The following is a 17554-nucleotide window of genomic DNA, read 5'->3' as shown; positions in this document are numbered from 1 at the left end:
CCCGTCTGCTTCTGAGAGTCCCCTCACCACTATGATTTATTTTGTTCCCCTGTACCTCCAAAAATTTGTCGCTTTTTATTTTTGTCTACCAGGACTTTTTGTGTGATTATCTCATGGGGCTAGATGTTCCTTGACACTCAGTTACTCACGAGGTTTCTGGCACCTATGTACAAGGCACCCGGCGAAACCTGTGAGTCTGGAAACTGAGGTTGACAACCTGTGTGTGTGTTCAAACTTAAAATGGTGGACACATAATTCCCTCATGTGAGTGACTCCCATTGGAGCCTACATGAACTCTGGCCTTTTGAGGTTTTGGCGCCCTTTTGCTTGGCGCGCATTCCTGACAGGAATTCCTTTAGTTTCCTCAGGAACACAATATGGCTGCTCCAGAACCCCAGTATGGTGGCTCTGAAGGACCAGAAAGCACCTCAAAAGTGCCATGTCATGGGCCTACCCAGAGAAGGTTCTAGAACCTCCTGGCTCGTGCTAGCACCCCAGGGCACTGGCTATATAAGGTCCAGTCCCTGGCGGCCATTTTAGTTGATTCCTGATTCCTGATTTGACCTCGACAAGGAAGGAGTTCTAGACTGACACCAGATTGACACCTGCCCTGTTGACCCCTAAGGCAGCTGGTGACACAGGCAATAGTGCAGCTAAGGTTGCTGGCGTTGGATGTGACTGGCGTTCCAGTCAACAGCGTGGGCGGTGACCTAGCGCCTGTAGCGCCTGCCCAGCGACTGCCTTGAATTCCCCAAAAGACTGTGGCCAAGTTCGAGTGCCTCTCCGCCCCCCGGTGGCTGAAGCGATTGTGGAAGCGAGTCGCCAGGCGAGAGTGACATCGCCGCGATCGTGACCCCCCTGAAGTGCCCCCTTCGTGAATAGCGCCTTCCGTGAGGAGCTCGGACGTCTCCGAGCCCAATCCGCGAAGAGCGCCTCCTGTGTGGACTGAAGGTGAGGTGGTGCGCCGGGGCGGGGAAGGCCAGCCTGCATTGGGCGGGACTAGCGAGTCAGCCCCTCCTTGTTGACCCGGGAGCTGAAGCTGTGGGCGGGAACCACCCCGAAGAAGGAAGTCGGAGGGAGGTCTGTGGAGCCCCTGCGAGCCCCGCTGTTGGCGAGAGAAGTACTGTGCCTGACCGTATCGTCCGATACAGCTGATGTGAGGTGGGCCGTGTGTTCCGCTAAGAGCCGCGGTGTGTGAGAGCTAAACAGCGGCATTGCTTTGACTGAACTGAGGAGTTTTTGCGACCTCCCCGGCAGCACGTTCGTCGTCTAAAGACTTTGAACTGGTGCCGCCAGGGTTCTGAGGGTGAACCAGCCCTGTCGGCGAATATAGACCCCCAGCGCCAAGTATAGGTCCTCTCCCGGTGGCAGCCGAGTGTGAATGAGCTGCTTAATGTATTTCCTTGCTTTCTAGATACACGCGTGTGCATCGAGTGGTTACAAAAGAGTCCCAAAAGTAGTTCTGTATCCCGAGAAGCCTGAAAGCCTGTCGGGCTGTCCAACAAACTGTAAGAGTAATCTCTCCTTTCACCACACTGGAAAAGTGTCTGTATTTAAAAGTGATTAATTGGTGGCAGCGATACCGGTCATTGTTGATATCCATTCTGATATTTAATCCAGTCATTACTGTTCTAGACATTGCTGATATTTACTGTTCTAGACATTGCTGATATCTATTCTGATATTTATTCTGGTCATTGATAATATTTATTCTATTTATTCCAGTCATTGCTAATTAATATTTATTCTACTGTATTCATATCTGCTATTTATCCAGTGTATTTATTCATTAGAGTCCAACTATTTATTTATGAGAAACCAGTATTCCATTGAACAAACGCTTGCAGGAAATGTAAATGTGAAACCCTAAGTGAATTTCCTACAAACCCAGAGAACTTTTATATAAACAAATCGTATTTTTCCATAACAGTGGTGTGGTGTCCTTCTTTTTGTGTGGTGTACAGGGGGTTATTATCGGGTCCAAGCTGGCTTAACACTATAGCCTTCACCTGCCTAGCCACTCGAGTCAAGCTACCTCCCCCTTTATGCTGGGCTTGCCCGCGCAGGTCCAACATAAAATTGGTGGCTCAGCGGTGGGATTGCGAGCCGTGCTTGTTGTGAACCCCATAATAATTCAGTGTGCACCACAGGTACACACCCGGAGTTTTCTCCCAGCGGCCCTCTAATTTAACTTTTTGTTTTTTCTAAATTCTTGTCTGGTGGTGGGTGGAAGTGACCCTCAGTTGTTCTTATCCTTTCAACCTACTTCGTGGTAGTTGTCCACACTTTTCGCTGACGAGATGGAATTCAATATGTCAGAGTTGGAGACCTATACTGTGGCGCAACTCAAGGATTTCTGTCAGGAAAGGGGTGTGTTCGTCAGGCGAGGGGCCAAAAGAGAGGAGCTCCGTACTAGTCTGCGAGCCTGGGTGGAGGCACACACGGAGGGAACGGAGGAGGAGGAGGAATTTGACAGAGATACTGTTGTTGAGGTAGTGACTGCAGGTCCCCCGGGGGTGGGTGAAATGTCAATCAGCCCCAAGGTAACTTCACGGGAGGGCAGCAGCGTATCCTCTAGAGGGTTGTCTGAAACCGAGTTGGCCGACAGGAGGGAAGAAAGACATCTGAGGTTAGAGTTGGCTAGGTTGGAGCTGGAAGGGAGGAGGATGGAACACGAGTTCAGGCTAAAGGAACTCGACCTCAAGTCCCGTAACAACACTCCGGAGGGTGTCGAGTCTCAGGAAATTGCCAGGGAGCCCAGGCCTCATTTACCTAAGGACGTGGTCGCCAGCTACACTGCTGGAGACGACATTGCTAAATGGCTGACAGCCTATGAGGTCTCCCTAAGAGCCCATGGGATCCATGAGAAGCATTGGGGTGGTGGATTATACCGGTACATGCCTCCGTCAGGTAGGGATGCCCTATTGGCCCTCGACCGGGAGGAACAGGTAAATTACCCCGCCATGAAGGTGGCGCTCATCAGGAAGTTTGGGTTGACCCCCGAGAAATACCGGCAAAGGTTCAGGGGCAGCCACAAGCTGAGCTCACAAAATTGGGTTGACTTCCTGGATTATGCCAAGAAAGCCCTGGAAGGGTGGGTCCAAGGTAGTGAGGTGGAGGACTATCACGGGTTGTATGACTTGATACTCAAGGAACATCTACTCGAGAAATGTCTTCCCGAGCTGAGGCAACACCTGGTAGACAGCAAACTTACTTGCCCCCGTAAGCTTGCTGAGGAGGCGGACGTCTGGGTAAGTACCAGAGTGTCCACGAGGGGGACGGGAGGAGAAACTCAGAAGTCCGGACAGGGCGCTCCCCAGAGGAAAGAGGGGGGAGATAATAAGAAACAGGAGTTCTCCAAAGGCCCCCAAAATAGCTTTAAGGGGAAAAACACCTTCTCCAACCCTAAGGCTAACCCGCAGAAGAACCCTAATCCTGGCCAGAGTCAGCAGCCAAGGGTTGTCCATTGCTTTGAGTGCGGTGGTATTGGACATTATAAGGGAGACGTGAAATGCCCAAAGAGACCACCCCCTCCCACTGGAGGAAAGGCCCCGGGAGTCGCTAGTGCAGCGCTTGGGGAGGAGATGTCCTTGAGTAAGGGAAGGGAGTGGGCGGGAGTCACCTTAGTGTCCCTGGGTGATCGGGCGATGGTTCCAAAGATCCAGGTGCCCGCGAATACTACCAAGTATGGGCAATGGGTCACCATCAATGGCCATAGGGGGGAGGCTCTGAGAGATACAGGAGCCAGTGTGACTATAGTCAGGAGTCATCTGGTATCCTCAGAGCAGGTGATTCCAGGCGTACTTCATCCGGCCGCGATGGCTGACGGCCGAACGAGCCACTATCCCGTGGCCGAGGTTCCCTTTGAGTGGGGAGGGGTTGCAGGTTCACTTCGAGTTGCCGTAAGCCCCGCCGTGCCAGTCGATTGTTTGCTGGGCAATGACATGGAGCACAATGCTTGGAAGGAGGTGGAATACCGGACTCATTCTGAGATGCTGGGTACACCTGAGTGGGCCTGTGTGAGTACCAGGTCGGCGGCTGCTCAGAAGGAGAAGTCGCGTGGGTTGGAGCCTGGAACAATGGCCCACCCAGCTGCCGAAGAGGGAGCATCTCGAGGACAGGAGGAGCCTGCCTCGGTGTCCGTGCCCCGTGAGACGAATAGGCCACCGAAGGAGGTGGACCCGGAGTCCGCGGAGGAGGACATGGTTCCGTTGGAGGACCTGCCTATCCCCGCCGAGTGGCGAGTGGAAGGAGGACCGTCCAGGGAGGAACTGAGCAAGGGACAGAGGGAATGTCCCACCCTCGAGGGTCTGAGGCAACAGGCTGAAGCCCAGGCAGCAGGTAACCAGTCTGGGAACTATCGTGTTTACTGGGAGGATGGTCTCCTCTACAGTGAACCCAGGGCGCCAGTGCACGGATTGTCACGGGCCCTGGTAGTCCCACAGTGTTACCGAGCCTTCTTATTAGAGTTGGCACATGAGATTCCATTGGCAGGACACTTGGGTCAGGACAAGACCTTTGCCCGGCTTGTCCCCCACTTTTATTGGCCTCGAATGAGGGTGGCGTCCGACACATACTGTCGGACGTGTGTGTCATGCCAAGCCAGTGGGAAAACAGGGATGAAGCTAAAGGCTCCCCTGGAACCACTTCCCGTCGTTGGCACCCCCTTTGAAAGGGTGGGCATCGACATTGCTGGGCCCCTTGATCCACCGACATCATCCGGTCACAGGTTTATCCTGGTACTGGTGGATCATGCCACAAGGTATCCAGAGGCCATACCTCTGAGAACCATCACTGCACCGGTGGTGGCGAAGGCCCTGATGGGGATCTTTACCCGAGTGGGTTTCCCCAAAGAAGTTGTGTCTGACAGGGGGACCAACTTCATGTCAGCATACATGCGGGCAATGTGGAAGGAGTGTGGAGTGACCTACCGGTTCACCACTCCTTATCACCCACAGGCCAATGGCCTCGTGGAGAGATTCAACAAGACGTTGAAGGGTATGATCAGAAGTCTACCCGAAAGCCTGCGGAGGAAATGGGACGTCCTCCTACCCTGTTTGCTCTTTTCCTACAGGGAAGTGCCACAGAAGGGAGTGGGTTTCAGCCCCTTCGAGCTTCTGTACGGGCACCCTGTACGTGGACCTCTTAGCCTGGTGCGAGACTCCTGGGAAAAGTCTCCCCGGAAAGTTCCCCAGGATGTGGTGAGCTACATGCTGGCCTTCCGAAGCCAAATGGCTAAGTTGTGGAAGCAGGCTTCTGACAACTTGGAAGCCAGCCAGTCTGTGATGAAAGCGTGGTATGACCACAATGCTCACCCGGTGGAGTTGGAGCCTGGCCAGAAGGTGTGGGTGATGGAACCTGGGGAGCTGAGTGCCCTCCAGGATCGGTGGACAGGCCCCTTTGAGGTGTTGGAAAAGATGGGCAAGGCCACCTATTTGGTGGATGTGAAAACCCCTCGGCATCCGCATCGGGTGTTACATGCCAACCGCCTCAAGCCCCACTACGAGAGGCCCGAAGTCACGTTAATCATGGTGACTGATGGATCGGAGGAAGAGGACACTGAGCCTCTCCCCGACCTATTTGCGTCTCAAGAGAAGGATGGGTCAGTGGAGGGAGTGAAACTCTCACCATCTTTGACTCCTGAGCAGCAGGAGGAATGTCGCCAGGTCTTGGGGTCATTCGCTCCTCTGTTCTCCCTTGTTCCGGGTAAGACCCACCTGTGTACCCATGATGTGGACACAGGAGACAGCCCACCTGTGAAGTCCAAGTCTTACCGGCTGTCTGACAAGGTGAAGGCCAGCATCCGAAGCGAGGTAGCCAAGATGCTGGAGCTAGGAGTCATCGAACCCTCAAGTAGCCCTTGGTCTAGCCCGGTGGTTTTGGTTCCCAAACCTGCGCCACCTGGCACCACGCCAGAATTGCGATTCTGCGTGGACTATCGAGGACTCAATTCGGTCACGAAGACCGATGCTCATCCGATCCCTAGGGCGGATGAACTGATTGACCGGTTGGGAGCTGCCCAATATCTCAGTACCCTTGACCTCACCGCAGGGTATTGGCAGATTCCCATGACTGATGGAGCCAAGGAAAGGTCAGCCTTCTCCACACCTGATGGACACTACCAGTTCTGTATGATGCCCTTTGGGCTCAAGAACGCTCCTGCAACATTCCAGCGACTGGTGAACATGATCCTCACCGGAATGGAGTCCTTCTCGGCTGCTTACTTAGATGACATCGCTGTCTTCAGTAAGAGTTGGGAGGATCACTTGCAGCATTTGCAAGCTGTTCTCCAGGCCCTGGAACGGGCTGGCTTAACGATCAAGGCCAGCAAATGTCAGATTGGGCAGGGGTCGGTGGTGTACTTAGGTCACTTGGTGGGCAGGGGAGCGGTGCAACCCCTTCAGGCAAAGATTGAGGCAATCATGGCCTGGAAACCCCCCAAGACCCAGACTGAGGTCCGAGCCTTCCTGGGCCTCACAGGTTACTACAGACGGTTCGTGAAGGGGTATGGCACTATCGTGGCACCCCTTACAGAACTCACGGCCAAGAAGCAACCCAGGAGAGTCATCTGGACGGAGGCTTGCCAGCGAGCCTTCGACACTCTGAAACAAGCATTGTGTAAAGCTCCAGTCCTGAAAGCTCCAGATTTCACGAAAGAGTTCATTGTCCAGACAGATGCATCCGACATTGGCATTGGGGCGGTGTTATCGCAACTCAATGAAGAGGGTCTGGATCAACCTGTAGTCTTTCTGTCACGAAGACTGCTTCCCCGGGAACAGAAATGGAGTACCATCGAGCGGGAAGCCTTTGCGGTGGTCTGGGCACTGAAGAAGCTGCGACCATACTTGTTTGGCTCGCACTTCCTGGTTCAGACAGACCACCGACCCCTTCGTTGGCTCATGCAAATGAAGGGGGAAAACCCCAAACTGTTGAGGTGGTCTATCTCCCTACAGGGAATGGACTTTCGGGTGGAACACCGACCTGGAGTTGACCACGCCAATGCAGACGGTCTCTCTAGGTATTTCCGCCTTAGTGTTGAGAACTCCCAAGGGGTTGGGTAGCTCTCCCCACTTTCAGCTGGGGGGGACGCGTGTTGGACCCGTCTGCTTCTGAGAGTCCCCTCACCACTATGATTTATTTTGTTCCCCTGTACCTCCAAAAATTTGTCGCTTTTTATTTTTGTCTACCAGGACTTTTTGTGTGATTATCTCATGGGGCTAGATGTTCCTTGACACTCAGTTACTCACGAGGTTTCTGGCACCTATGTACAAGGCACCCGGCGAAACCTGTGAGTCTGGAAACTGAGGTTGACAACCTGTGTGTGTGTTCAAACTTAAAATGGTGGACACATAATTCCCTCATGTGAGTGACTCCCATTGGAGCCTACATGAACTCTGGCCTTTTGAGGTTTTGGCGCCCTTTTGCTTGGCGCGCATTCCTGACAGGAATTCCTTTAGTTTCCTCAGGAACACAATATGGCTGCTCCAGAACCCCAGTATGGTGGCTCTGAAGGACCAGAAAGCACCTCAAAAGTGCCATGTCATGGGCCTACCCAGAGAAGGTTCTAGAACCTCCTGGCTCGTGCTAGCACCCCAGGGCACTGGCTATATAAGGTCCAGTCCCTGGCGGCCATTTTAGTTGATTCCTGATTCCTGATTTGACCTCGACAAGGAAGGAGTTCTAGACTGACACCAGATTGACACCTGCCCTGTTGACCCCTAAGGCAGCTGGTGACACAGGCAATAGTGCAGCTAAGGTTGCTGGCGTTGGATGTGACTGGCGTTCCAGTCAACAGCGTGGGCGGTGACCTAGCGCCTGTAGCGCCTGCCCAGCGACTGCCTTGAATTCCCCAAAAGACTGTGGCCAAGTTCGAGTGCCTCTCCGCCCCCCGGTGGCTGAAGCGATTGTGGAAGCGAGTCGCCAGGCGAGAGTGACATCGCCGCGATCGTGACCCCCCTGAAGTGCCCCCTTCGTGAATAGCGCCTTCCGCGAGGAGCTCGGACGTCTCCGAGCCCAATCCGCGAAGAGCGCCTCCTGTGTGGACTGAAGGTGAGGTGGTGCGCCGGGGCGGGGAAGGCCAGCCTGCATTGGGCGGGACTAGCGAGTCAGCCCCTCCTTGTTGACCCGGGAGCTGAAGCTGTGGGCGGGAACCACCCCGAAGAAGGAAGTCGGAGGGAGGTCTGTGGAGCCCCTGCGAGCCCCGCTGTTGGCGAGAGAAGTACTGTGCCTGACCGTATCGTCCGATACAGCTGATGTGAGGTGGGCCGTGTGTTCCGCTAAGAGCCGCGGTGTGTGAGAGCTAAACAGCGGCATTGCTTTGACTGAACTGAGGAGTTTTTGCGACCTCCCCGGCAGCACGTTCGTCGTCTAAAGACTTTGAACTGGTGCCGCCAGGGTTCTGAGGGTGAACCAGCCCTGTCGGCGAATATAGACCCCCAGCGCCAAGTATAGGTCCTCTCCCGGTGGCAGCCGAGTGTGAATGAGCTGCTTAATGTATTTCCTTGCTTTCTAGATACACGCGTGTGCATCGAGTGGTTACAAAAGAGTCCCAAAAGTAGTTCTGTATCCCGAGAAGCCTGAAAGCCTGTCGGGCTGTCCAACAAACTGTAAGAGTAATCTCTCCTTTCACCACACTGGAAAAGTGTCTGTATTTAAAAGTGATTAATTGGTGGCAGCGATACCGGTCATTGTTGATATCCATTCTGATATTTAATCCAGTCATTACTGTTCTAGACATTGCTGATATTTACTGTTCTAGACATTGCTGATATCTATTCTGATATTTATTCTGGTCATTGATAATATTTATTCTATTTATTCCAGTCATTGCTAATTAATATTTATTCTACTGTATTCATATCTGCTATTTATCCAGTGTATTTATTCATTAGAGTCCAACTATTTATTTATGAGAAACCAGTATTCCATTGAACAAACGCTTGCAGGAAATGTAAATGTGAAACCCTAAGTGAATTTCCTACAAACCCAGAGAACTTTTATATAAACGAATCGTATTTTTCCATAACAGTGGTGTGGTGTCCTTCTTTTTGTGTGGTGTACAGGGGGTTATTATCGGGTCCAAGCTGGCTTAACACTATAGCCTTCACCTGCCTAGCCACTCGAGTCAAGCTACCTCCCCCTTTATGCTGGGCTTGCCCGCGCAGGTCCAACACAGGGTATACTCAGACATGAGTCCCTTTCTCACTGCTCCATCAGGATTCAAGCAAGCCGGGCCGAAGAAGGCTGAAATGCCAGAAACCGGTCCCCGGTAGCTTGTCTCCTTTCTGGTGAAGAATTGGCTTGGTAGTTTAGTCTGCCCTGTTCCCATGATGCACTGGGCCAGGGACAGACTGATTTGCATATAGCCAGGTTCTGAGCTGGGATGGGGCAGTGAGATAAATAACGGTGATGGATCAAGCCCTGATCTTTGGACTGGGTAAGAGTGGTCTGTTTAACTCAGACACTCTGTTCATCACCACCCCCTTTTCTAAATCGTTTTTGGCCACTATAGGTGTGGCAGGGTATACTCAGACATGAGTCCCTTTCTCACTGCTCCATCAGGATTCAAGCAAGCCGGGCCGAAGAAGGCTGAAATGCCAGAAACCGGTCCCCGGTAGCTTGTCTCCTTTCTGGTGAAGAATTGGCTTGGTAGTTTAGTCTGCCCTGTTCCCATGATGCACTTGGCCAGGGACAGACTGATTTGCATATAGCCAGGTTCTGAGCTGGGATGGGGCAGTGAGATAAATAACGGTGATGGATCAAGCCCTGATCTTTGGACTGGGTAAGAGTGGTCTGTTTAACTCAGACACTCTGTTCATCACCACCCCCTTTTCTAAATCGTTTTTGGCCACTATAGGTGTGGCAGGGTATACTCAGACATGAGTCCCTTTCTCACTGCTCCATCAGGATTCAAGCAAGCCGGGCCGAAGAAGGCTGAAATGCCAGAAACCGGTCCCCGGTAGCTTGTCTCCTTTCTGGTGAAGAATTGGCTTGGTAGTTTAGTCTGCCCTGTTCCCATGATGCACTGGGCCAGGGACAGACTGATTTGCATATAGCCAGGTTCTGAGCTGGGATGGGGCAGTGAGATAAATAACGGTGATGGATCAAGCCCTGATCTTTGGACTGGGTAAGAGTGGTCTGTTTAACTCAGACACTCTGTTCATCACCACCCCCTTTTCTAAATCGTTTTTGGCCACTATAGGTGTGGCAGGGTATACTCAGACATGAGTCCCTTTCTCACTGCTCCATCAGGATTCAAGCAAGCCGGGCCGAAGAAGGCTGAAATGCCAGAAACCGGTCCCCGGTAGCTTGTCTCCTTTCTGGTGAAGAATTGGCTTGGTAGTTTAGTCTGCCCTGTTCCCATGATGCACTGGGCCAGGGACAGACTGATTTGCATATAGCCAGGTTCTGAGCTGGGATGGGGCAGTGAGATAAATAACGGTGATGGATCAAGCCCTGATCTTTGGACTGGGTAAGAGTGGTCTGTTTAACTCAGACACTCTGTTCATCACCACCCCCTTTTCTAAATCGTTTTTGGCCACTATAGGTGTGGCAGGGTATACTCAGACATGAGTCCCTTTCTCACTGCTCCATCAGGATTCAAGCAAGCCGGGCCGAAGAAGGCTGAAATGCCAGAAACCGGTCCCCGGTAGCTTGTCTCCTTTCTGGTGAAGAATTGGCTTGGTAGTTTAGTCTGCCCTGTTCCCATGATGCACTGGGCCAGGGACAGACTGATTTGCATATAGCCAGGTTCTGAGCTGGGATGGGGCAGTGAGATAAATAACGGTGATGGATCAAGCCCTGATCTTTGGACTGGGTAAGAGTGGTCTGTTTAACTCAGACACTCTGTTCATCACCACCCCCTTTTCTAAATCGTTTTTGGCCACTATAGGTGTGGCAGGGTATACTCAGACATGAGTCCCTTTCTCACTGCTCCATCAGGATTCAAGCAAGCCGGGCCGAAGAAGGCTGAAATGCCAGAAACCGGTCCCCGGTAGCTTGTCTCCTTTCTGGTGAAGAATTGGCTTGGTAGTTTAGTCTGCCCTGTTCCCATGATGCACTGGGCCAGGGACAGACTGATTTGCATATAGCCAGGTTCTGAGCTGGGATGGGGCAGTGAGATAAATAACGGTGATGGATCAAGCCCTGATCTTTGGACTGGGTAAGAGTGGTCTGTTTAACTCAGACACTCTGTTCATCACCACCCCCTTTTCTAAATCGTTTTTGGCCACTATAGGTGTGGCAGGGTATACTCAGACATGAGTCCCTTTCTCACTGCTCCATCAGGATTCAAGCAAGCCGGGCCGAAGAAGGCTGAAATGCCAGAAACCGGTCCCCGGTAGCTTGTCTCCTTTCTGGTGAAGAATTGGCTTGGTAGTTTAGTCTGCCCTGTTCCCATGATGCACTGGGCCAGGGACAGACTGATTTGCATATAGCCAGGTTCTGAGCTGGGATGGGGCAGTGAGATAAATAACGGTGATGGATCAAGCCCTGATCTTTGGACTGGGTAAGAGTGGTCTGTTTAACTCAGACACTCTGTTCATCACCACCCCCTTTTCTAAATCGTTTTTGGCCACTATAGGTGTGGCAGGGTATACTCAGACATGAGTCCCTTTCTCACTGCTCCATCAGGATTCAAGCAAGCCGGGCCGAAGAAGGCTGAAATGCCAGAAACCGGTCCCCGGTAGCTTGTCTCCTTTCTGGTGAAGAATTGGCTTGGTAGTTTAGTCTGCCCTGTTCCCATGATGCACTGGGCCAGGGACAGACTGATTTGCATATAGCCAGGTTCTGAGCTGGGATGGGGCAGTGAGATAAATAACGGTGATGGATCAAGCCCTGATCTTTGGACTGGGTAAGAGTGGTCTGTTTAACTCAGACACTCTGTTCATCACCACCCCCTTTTCTAAATCGTTTTTGGCCACTATAGGTGTGGCAGGGTATACTCAGACATGAGTCCCTTTCTCACTGCTCCATCAGGATTCAAGCAAGCCGGGCCGAAGAAGGCTGAAATGCCAGAAACCGGTCCCCGGTAGCTTGTCTCCTTTCTGGTGAAGAATTGGCTTGGTAGTTTAGTCTGCCCTGTTCCCATGATGCACTGGGCCAGGGACAGACTGATTTGCATATAGCCAGGTTCTGAGCTGGGATGGGGCAGTGAGATAAATAACGGTGATGGATCAAGCCCTGATCTTTGGACTGGGTAAGAGTGGTCTGTTTAACTCAGACACTCTGTTCATCACCACCCCCTTTTCTAAATCGTTTTTGGCCACTATAGGTGTGGCAGGGTATACTCAGACATGAGTCCCTTTCTCACTGCTCCATCAGGATTCAAGCAAGCCGGGCCGAAGAAGGCTGAAATGCCAGAAACCGGTCCCCGGTAGCTTGTCTCCTTTCTGGTGAAGAATTGGCTTGGTAGTTTAGTCTGCCCTGTTCCCATGATGCACTGGGCCAGGGACAGACTGATTTGCATATAGCCAGGTTCTGAGCTGGGATGGGGCAGTGAGATAAATAACGGTGATGGATCAAGCCCTGATCTTTGGACTGGGTAAGAGTGGTCTGTTTAACTCAGACACTCTGTTCATCACCACCCCCTTTTCTAAATCGTTTTTGGCCACTATAGGTGTGGCAGGGTATACTCAGACATGAGTCCCTTTCTCACTGCTCCATCAGGATTCAAGCAAGCCGGGCCGAAGAAGGCTGAAATGCCAGAAACCGGTCCCCGGTAGCTTGTCTCCTTTCTGGTGAAGAATTGGCTTGGTAGTTTAGTCTGCCCTGTTCCCATGATGCACTGGGCCAGGGACAGACTGATTTGCATATAGCCAGGTTCTGAGCTGGGATGGGGCAGTGAGATAAATAACGGTGATGGATCAAGCCCTGATCTTTGGACTGGGTAAGAGTGGTCTGTTTAACTCAGACACTCTGTTCATCACCACCCCCTTTTCTAAATCGTTTTTGGCCACTATAGGTGTGGCAGGGTATACTCAGACATGAGTCCCTTTCTCACTGCTCCATCACGATTCAAGCAAGCCGGGCCGAAGAAGGCTGAAATGCCAGAAACCGGTCCCCGGTAGCTTGTCTCCTTTCTGGTGAAGAATTGGCTTGGTAGTTTAGTCTGCCCTGTTCCCATGATGCACTGGGCCAGGGACAGACTGATTTGCATATAGCCAGGTTCTGAGCTGGGATGGGGCAGTGAGATAAATAACGGTGATGGATCAAGCCCTGATCTTTGGACTGGGTAAGAGTGGTCTGTTTAACTCAGACACTCTGTTCATCACCACCCCCTTTTCTAAATCGTTTTTGGCCACTATAGGTGTGGCAGGGTATACTCAGACATGAGTCCCTTTCTCACTGCTCCATCAGGATTCAAGCAAGCCGGGCCGAAGAAGGCTGAAATGCCAGAAACCGGTCCCCGGTAGCTTGTCTCCTTTCTGGTGAAGAATTGGCTTGGTAGTTTAGTCTGCCCTGTTCCCATGATGCACTGGGCCAGGGACAGACTGATTTGCATATAGCCAGGTTCTGAGCTGGGATGGGGCAGTGAGATAAATAACGGTGATGGATCAAGCCCTGATCTTTGGACTGGGTAAGAGTGGTCTGTTTAACTCAGACACTCTGTTCATCACCACCCCCTTTTCTAAATCACCTTTCATCTAAAGGCATATGAATACCCATGAGATTCCTGTTGGGACGTCACTTCTATTGACCGTCCCCCCACTTCTTTTTTTAAGACTTGTGCCCTGGTGAAGACCAAAGCACGCCTCAGGGACAAGGTATGGTTCCCCGGCATGGACAACTGGGTAGATGACAGAGTCAGAGGCTGCCACTCCTGTGTCATGACGAGCCGGGATCCCTCGTCTGCCCCAGTAATCACAGAAGAATCCTGCCTGACACTTTGGGACTGCATCAGCATGGACTTCTGCAGTTTTCCATACGGCCTGCTCACATCCTGGTGGTCGCCATGGCCCTCGCCAAAAATATGACACAGGTGGAGCCAGGTCAGAGAGCACCAGCCCCTAGAAAGACTGGCCCCTGTTTGTCCACAAGTCTAAGGGGCCTGAGCGATGAAAGGTCTACTAGCCAGAACTCAAGTGTCCAAAGACAGCGGTATGAACTCCAGCCCAATCCTGCACCGAGCCAGAGGCTAACTGACTCCGTTTGTTCTGGTCCAAAGTAATGAGTACCCGTTTGTTCTGTTCCGGTTTGTTCTGTTTTAGTAAAATTTGGAAGGGATGTAGAGTGCAATCTGACCTCCGGCACCTCACAGCCCAAGGGCATAAATAAAATGACCAGGAGCTCCTGGTCACTCCGCGATACCGTTGCAATAGCGTGTGTGTGTGTGTGTGGTGTGTCTCCGTTATTTGCTGTCCCCCGATTTACTGCGGCCTTGCCGAGTCCCGCGCCCAACCTCACACCTCGAAGTGGACACATCTGGTGGTTGAAGGTCGCTCATAACTGCACAGAAGCCACGGACACGTCACACATAAGTAACCCGCTAACTTGGCAGCTATGAATATGACGCAGTGGCCAGTATTTCAAACCCTTAAGCACGCGCGTCGGTAACGGCCACTCGGAGCCGTTGAAGAAATATAACACACGTCGAGGAAAGAGGCGCGTCCTCGTGCAGGTAGGCGTGGCTTCCTCTGTTGGAGCGCCGCGCGCCTCTTGCGTTGTTCCTCTAGAAGGGCGGTTCCATTGGCGCGCGGGCGGGGCCGACGCGAAAGGGGCGTGGTCCTGGCGGAGGGGCGTGGCCATGACAGCAGCCACGCGCCTGGAGTTCAGTCCGCCGCTGACCCCGAGCTAGGCAGGTGAGCCCCATGGAAGAGGTTTCATCAGTCTGGACAGTAACTCCTGTCCCTCGCCGGGATTTCCTTCCTGAAGGCCCGGCATTTCCTGGCAGGAACACCCCCTTGGCCGATCCTATCCTGTGCATTTCCCTCCTGCTGTTAAGGCATTATCGGATTGTAACGGCCCTGCAGTGGTTCCAGACCCACTTTACCCCACGGTGCAGAAAACCCTGCCCTGACAGAGCCACCTCCAGCGGGCATTAATTGTCCGTGACCGCCTCTGCCCCCACCCTGGTGCAGGAGCCATGGGAGTGCCCCAGATCCCCAGCTTTCTGCTGTCCAAGAAGATCAGCCCCGGGGAGATTGAAGCTCTTCAGAACCAGGTAAAGGGGAGGGGTGAGGGGGCACGGAGGGTGGTGGGGCCCCATGCCCTGCAGAGGGCAGTAGCGTGTCCGAGACCAAGAAGGGGTAAGGGGCCACACTTGCTATCCATTTGACTTCTTGATACAAATACACAATCTTTCCATCACAGGGGCGGGCTTCACAAATTAGGACTACAAATCCCAGACTGCATTATTTGTGTGAAATTCTTGCCAGCACGCCCCAGTTGCATGGAGCCAATTTGACAACCTAAGGCGCACCACCAAATGCACGTTCACGACTTTAAATGGCATTTTAATCACAGCAGGCTTTGGTGGTACTGCTGGAGATGGGGACTAGATCCATCAGGGCTGGCACCCTAAACTCTGCTTTTCTATCATCACTGTTCTGTGGGTCATAGTCAGCCCAAACGTATCTGTATGTGTGCACGGGGGCGATGGATACAGAGGTAATTCTAACAAGAGTGCTTGGAAAAAGACAGCCAACAAGCCTTTATTGCTGCACAGTTTCTAAATACACAATAACTGAAAAGCCTCAGGTTTCACAGACAGTTCTGAAGATAAACTCGTGAAATATTTCAGTTTAAGTGTGCGCACAGTACATGGGAGCATGCATACGTATAATGCTACAACATGTTTTAGCATTAAACTTATGCTCCCATGTACTGTGCATGGTGTGGTTGACTGCATGGATTGGAGCTTGCTGCAGTCAATGTTTGTTTTTCATTAGGGAAATCAGCAGTATAAACTGCCCTAGCAGTCTATAAACCAGGGCCACAAACTGCCAAAAAGCGACCCTCGCGCTGACCTTTCAACCACCTCGTTGGTCACTGTCCAGCCCGACTCTGTCCTCCAGCATGCTGAATTGTTCCCCTGTCTCGTATAGCAGCTCATTCGTGCACTGGGTGCATTCCCCGGATTTCCAGAAACCAGTAGAGCCAAGTGGTGCACATCGTGAAGGTGCAATGTGTGAGGGGTGCTTGCTCCACCCATCCCTGGATGCTGGATGCAGGGCCTGTTTTCCCTCAGATGCTGGCATTCGGCAGCCGTAGCACGACCAAGTTAGCTGTAGGCAGAGCCAACCTTTGATCAGAGCCATGGGCTAAACCAAATGTGGCGCCTCCTCCCACTCGTCCTATTTACTAATTGTCTATTTGTCAAAAATGTGGGAGAAATAGGAGGAAGGTGAGGGGGTAAAATGAAGGAGCTTCTTGGGAGGAAAACCCCCTGAAATGTTCTGATATGGGTGTCCGCAGTCTTCCAAAACAGTATTTAAATGCACTTTTCTTTGGACCCAGGTCTGAGAGAGACTGCTGCAGACAGCTTCTATGCTCCTCTGGAGGGAGACGCCCTGGGTGTTGGCCCAGCTCGCAGATGCTAAATAAAGGCTGGTCCTGGATATAGGCGGGCTCTCAATGCACTCTTAATGCTTGAGGGACGTTATGTGTTCAGTATAGAGTCTAGTAGGGGTCCTATGTTATACAGCCTGGAGTTTCAGTCCGTGTACTTCATTGAGCTAGAAGGAGCAGTGGGCGCACCCCACAGATTAGTCTGAGGCTATGGTTCAGTAACGTGGGCATTGACTCCACTCCTAATGCCTGCTTGTTCCCACGTTGCGCCCACTTGCATGTTGGACATGCTCTGATGCACCCATGTGAGAGCTCTATGGGTATAGCAGAAAAAAGAGTTTTCCCTACTCAACCCAGAAAGGACCGGGAAATATCGTAACAAGAAAAAGGAGCTTCCTTTCGGAGTATTACACCTTAAAGCATCAGTATAATTTGTAAACAATTACACCTTCTTGATTCAATTGTATCCCCAACTAATCATATATTGCACATAAATCGAATCATAACATAAAAATGTATTCAAACAATTTTATTTAAAAAAATGTCATCAGTAAACCTAATATGAACATTTTCTTATACATAAAAATGCATACATATATTTTCAGAACTTACCGAAAATAATTCTTAGCACATAAATACATAATCATCTGTTAAAAACAATTTTGTTGACGCGTTTCGGTGCTTCGATGTATAGGACACCTTCCTCAGGACTATATTAGAAACATCTTCTTTATTTATAGCAATTATTATTTTGCGCTACCAGTATTGATTCCGGAGTTCAGGTGACAATAGATAATCGTCTGCAATTTTGCTTTATCGTCAATGGATTTTATATTTTAAAAGGCCATACGAGTCACTAGATAATCGCCTGCAATTTTGCTTTATCGTCAATGGATTTTATATTTTACTAGGCCGTACGAGTCAAAAAACTCCACAATTTCAGATACCGGATACCAGGGAGACCGGGCAGGCGGTGCGTTCGTTGTTCTCTGAGATGCTTTAAAGTACCTCAAAATAAAAAAGAAGAGGGAAGATCATCAGACCAATC

The 17554-nt window shown here is 51.4% G+C and overlaps 1 protein-coding gene across 2 annotated transcripts in view; it reads left to right on the top strand.

Annotated features, from left to right (window-relative positions):
- The window catches only part of LOC147684387 (rho guanine nucleotide exchange factor 3-like), a 233101-nt gene that overhangs the window by 115600 nt on the left and 99947 nt on the right, over nt 1–17554 (top strand). Inside the window, exon 1 of one of the 2 annotated variants that reach the window (XM_086940315.1) lies at nt 14957–15160. The exons of the other annotated variant lie outside the window; for it this stretch is intronic. Within the exon in view, the coding sequence (XP_086796441.1) occupies nt 15083–15160 (78 nt within the window). The 5' untranslated portion in view covers nt 14957–15082. Of the gene's footprint in view, nt 1–14956; nt 15161–17554 lie in introns of those variants that run through there. 2 annotated transcript variants of the gene reach the window in all.

This window comes from Lissotriton vulgaris, chromosome 10, assembly GCF_964263255.1.
Source record: "Lissotriton vulgaris chromosome 10, aLisVul1.2, whole genome shotgun sequence".
NCBI lineage: Eukaryota > Metazoa > Chordata > Amphibia > Caudata > Salamandridae > Lissotriton > Lissotriton vulgaris.
Note: the sequence above shows the minus strand (reverse complement) of the source record. Positions and strands in the feature narration are given on the sequence as shown.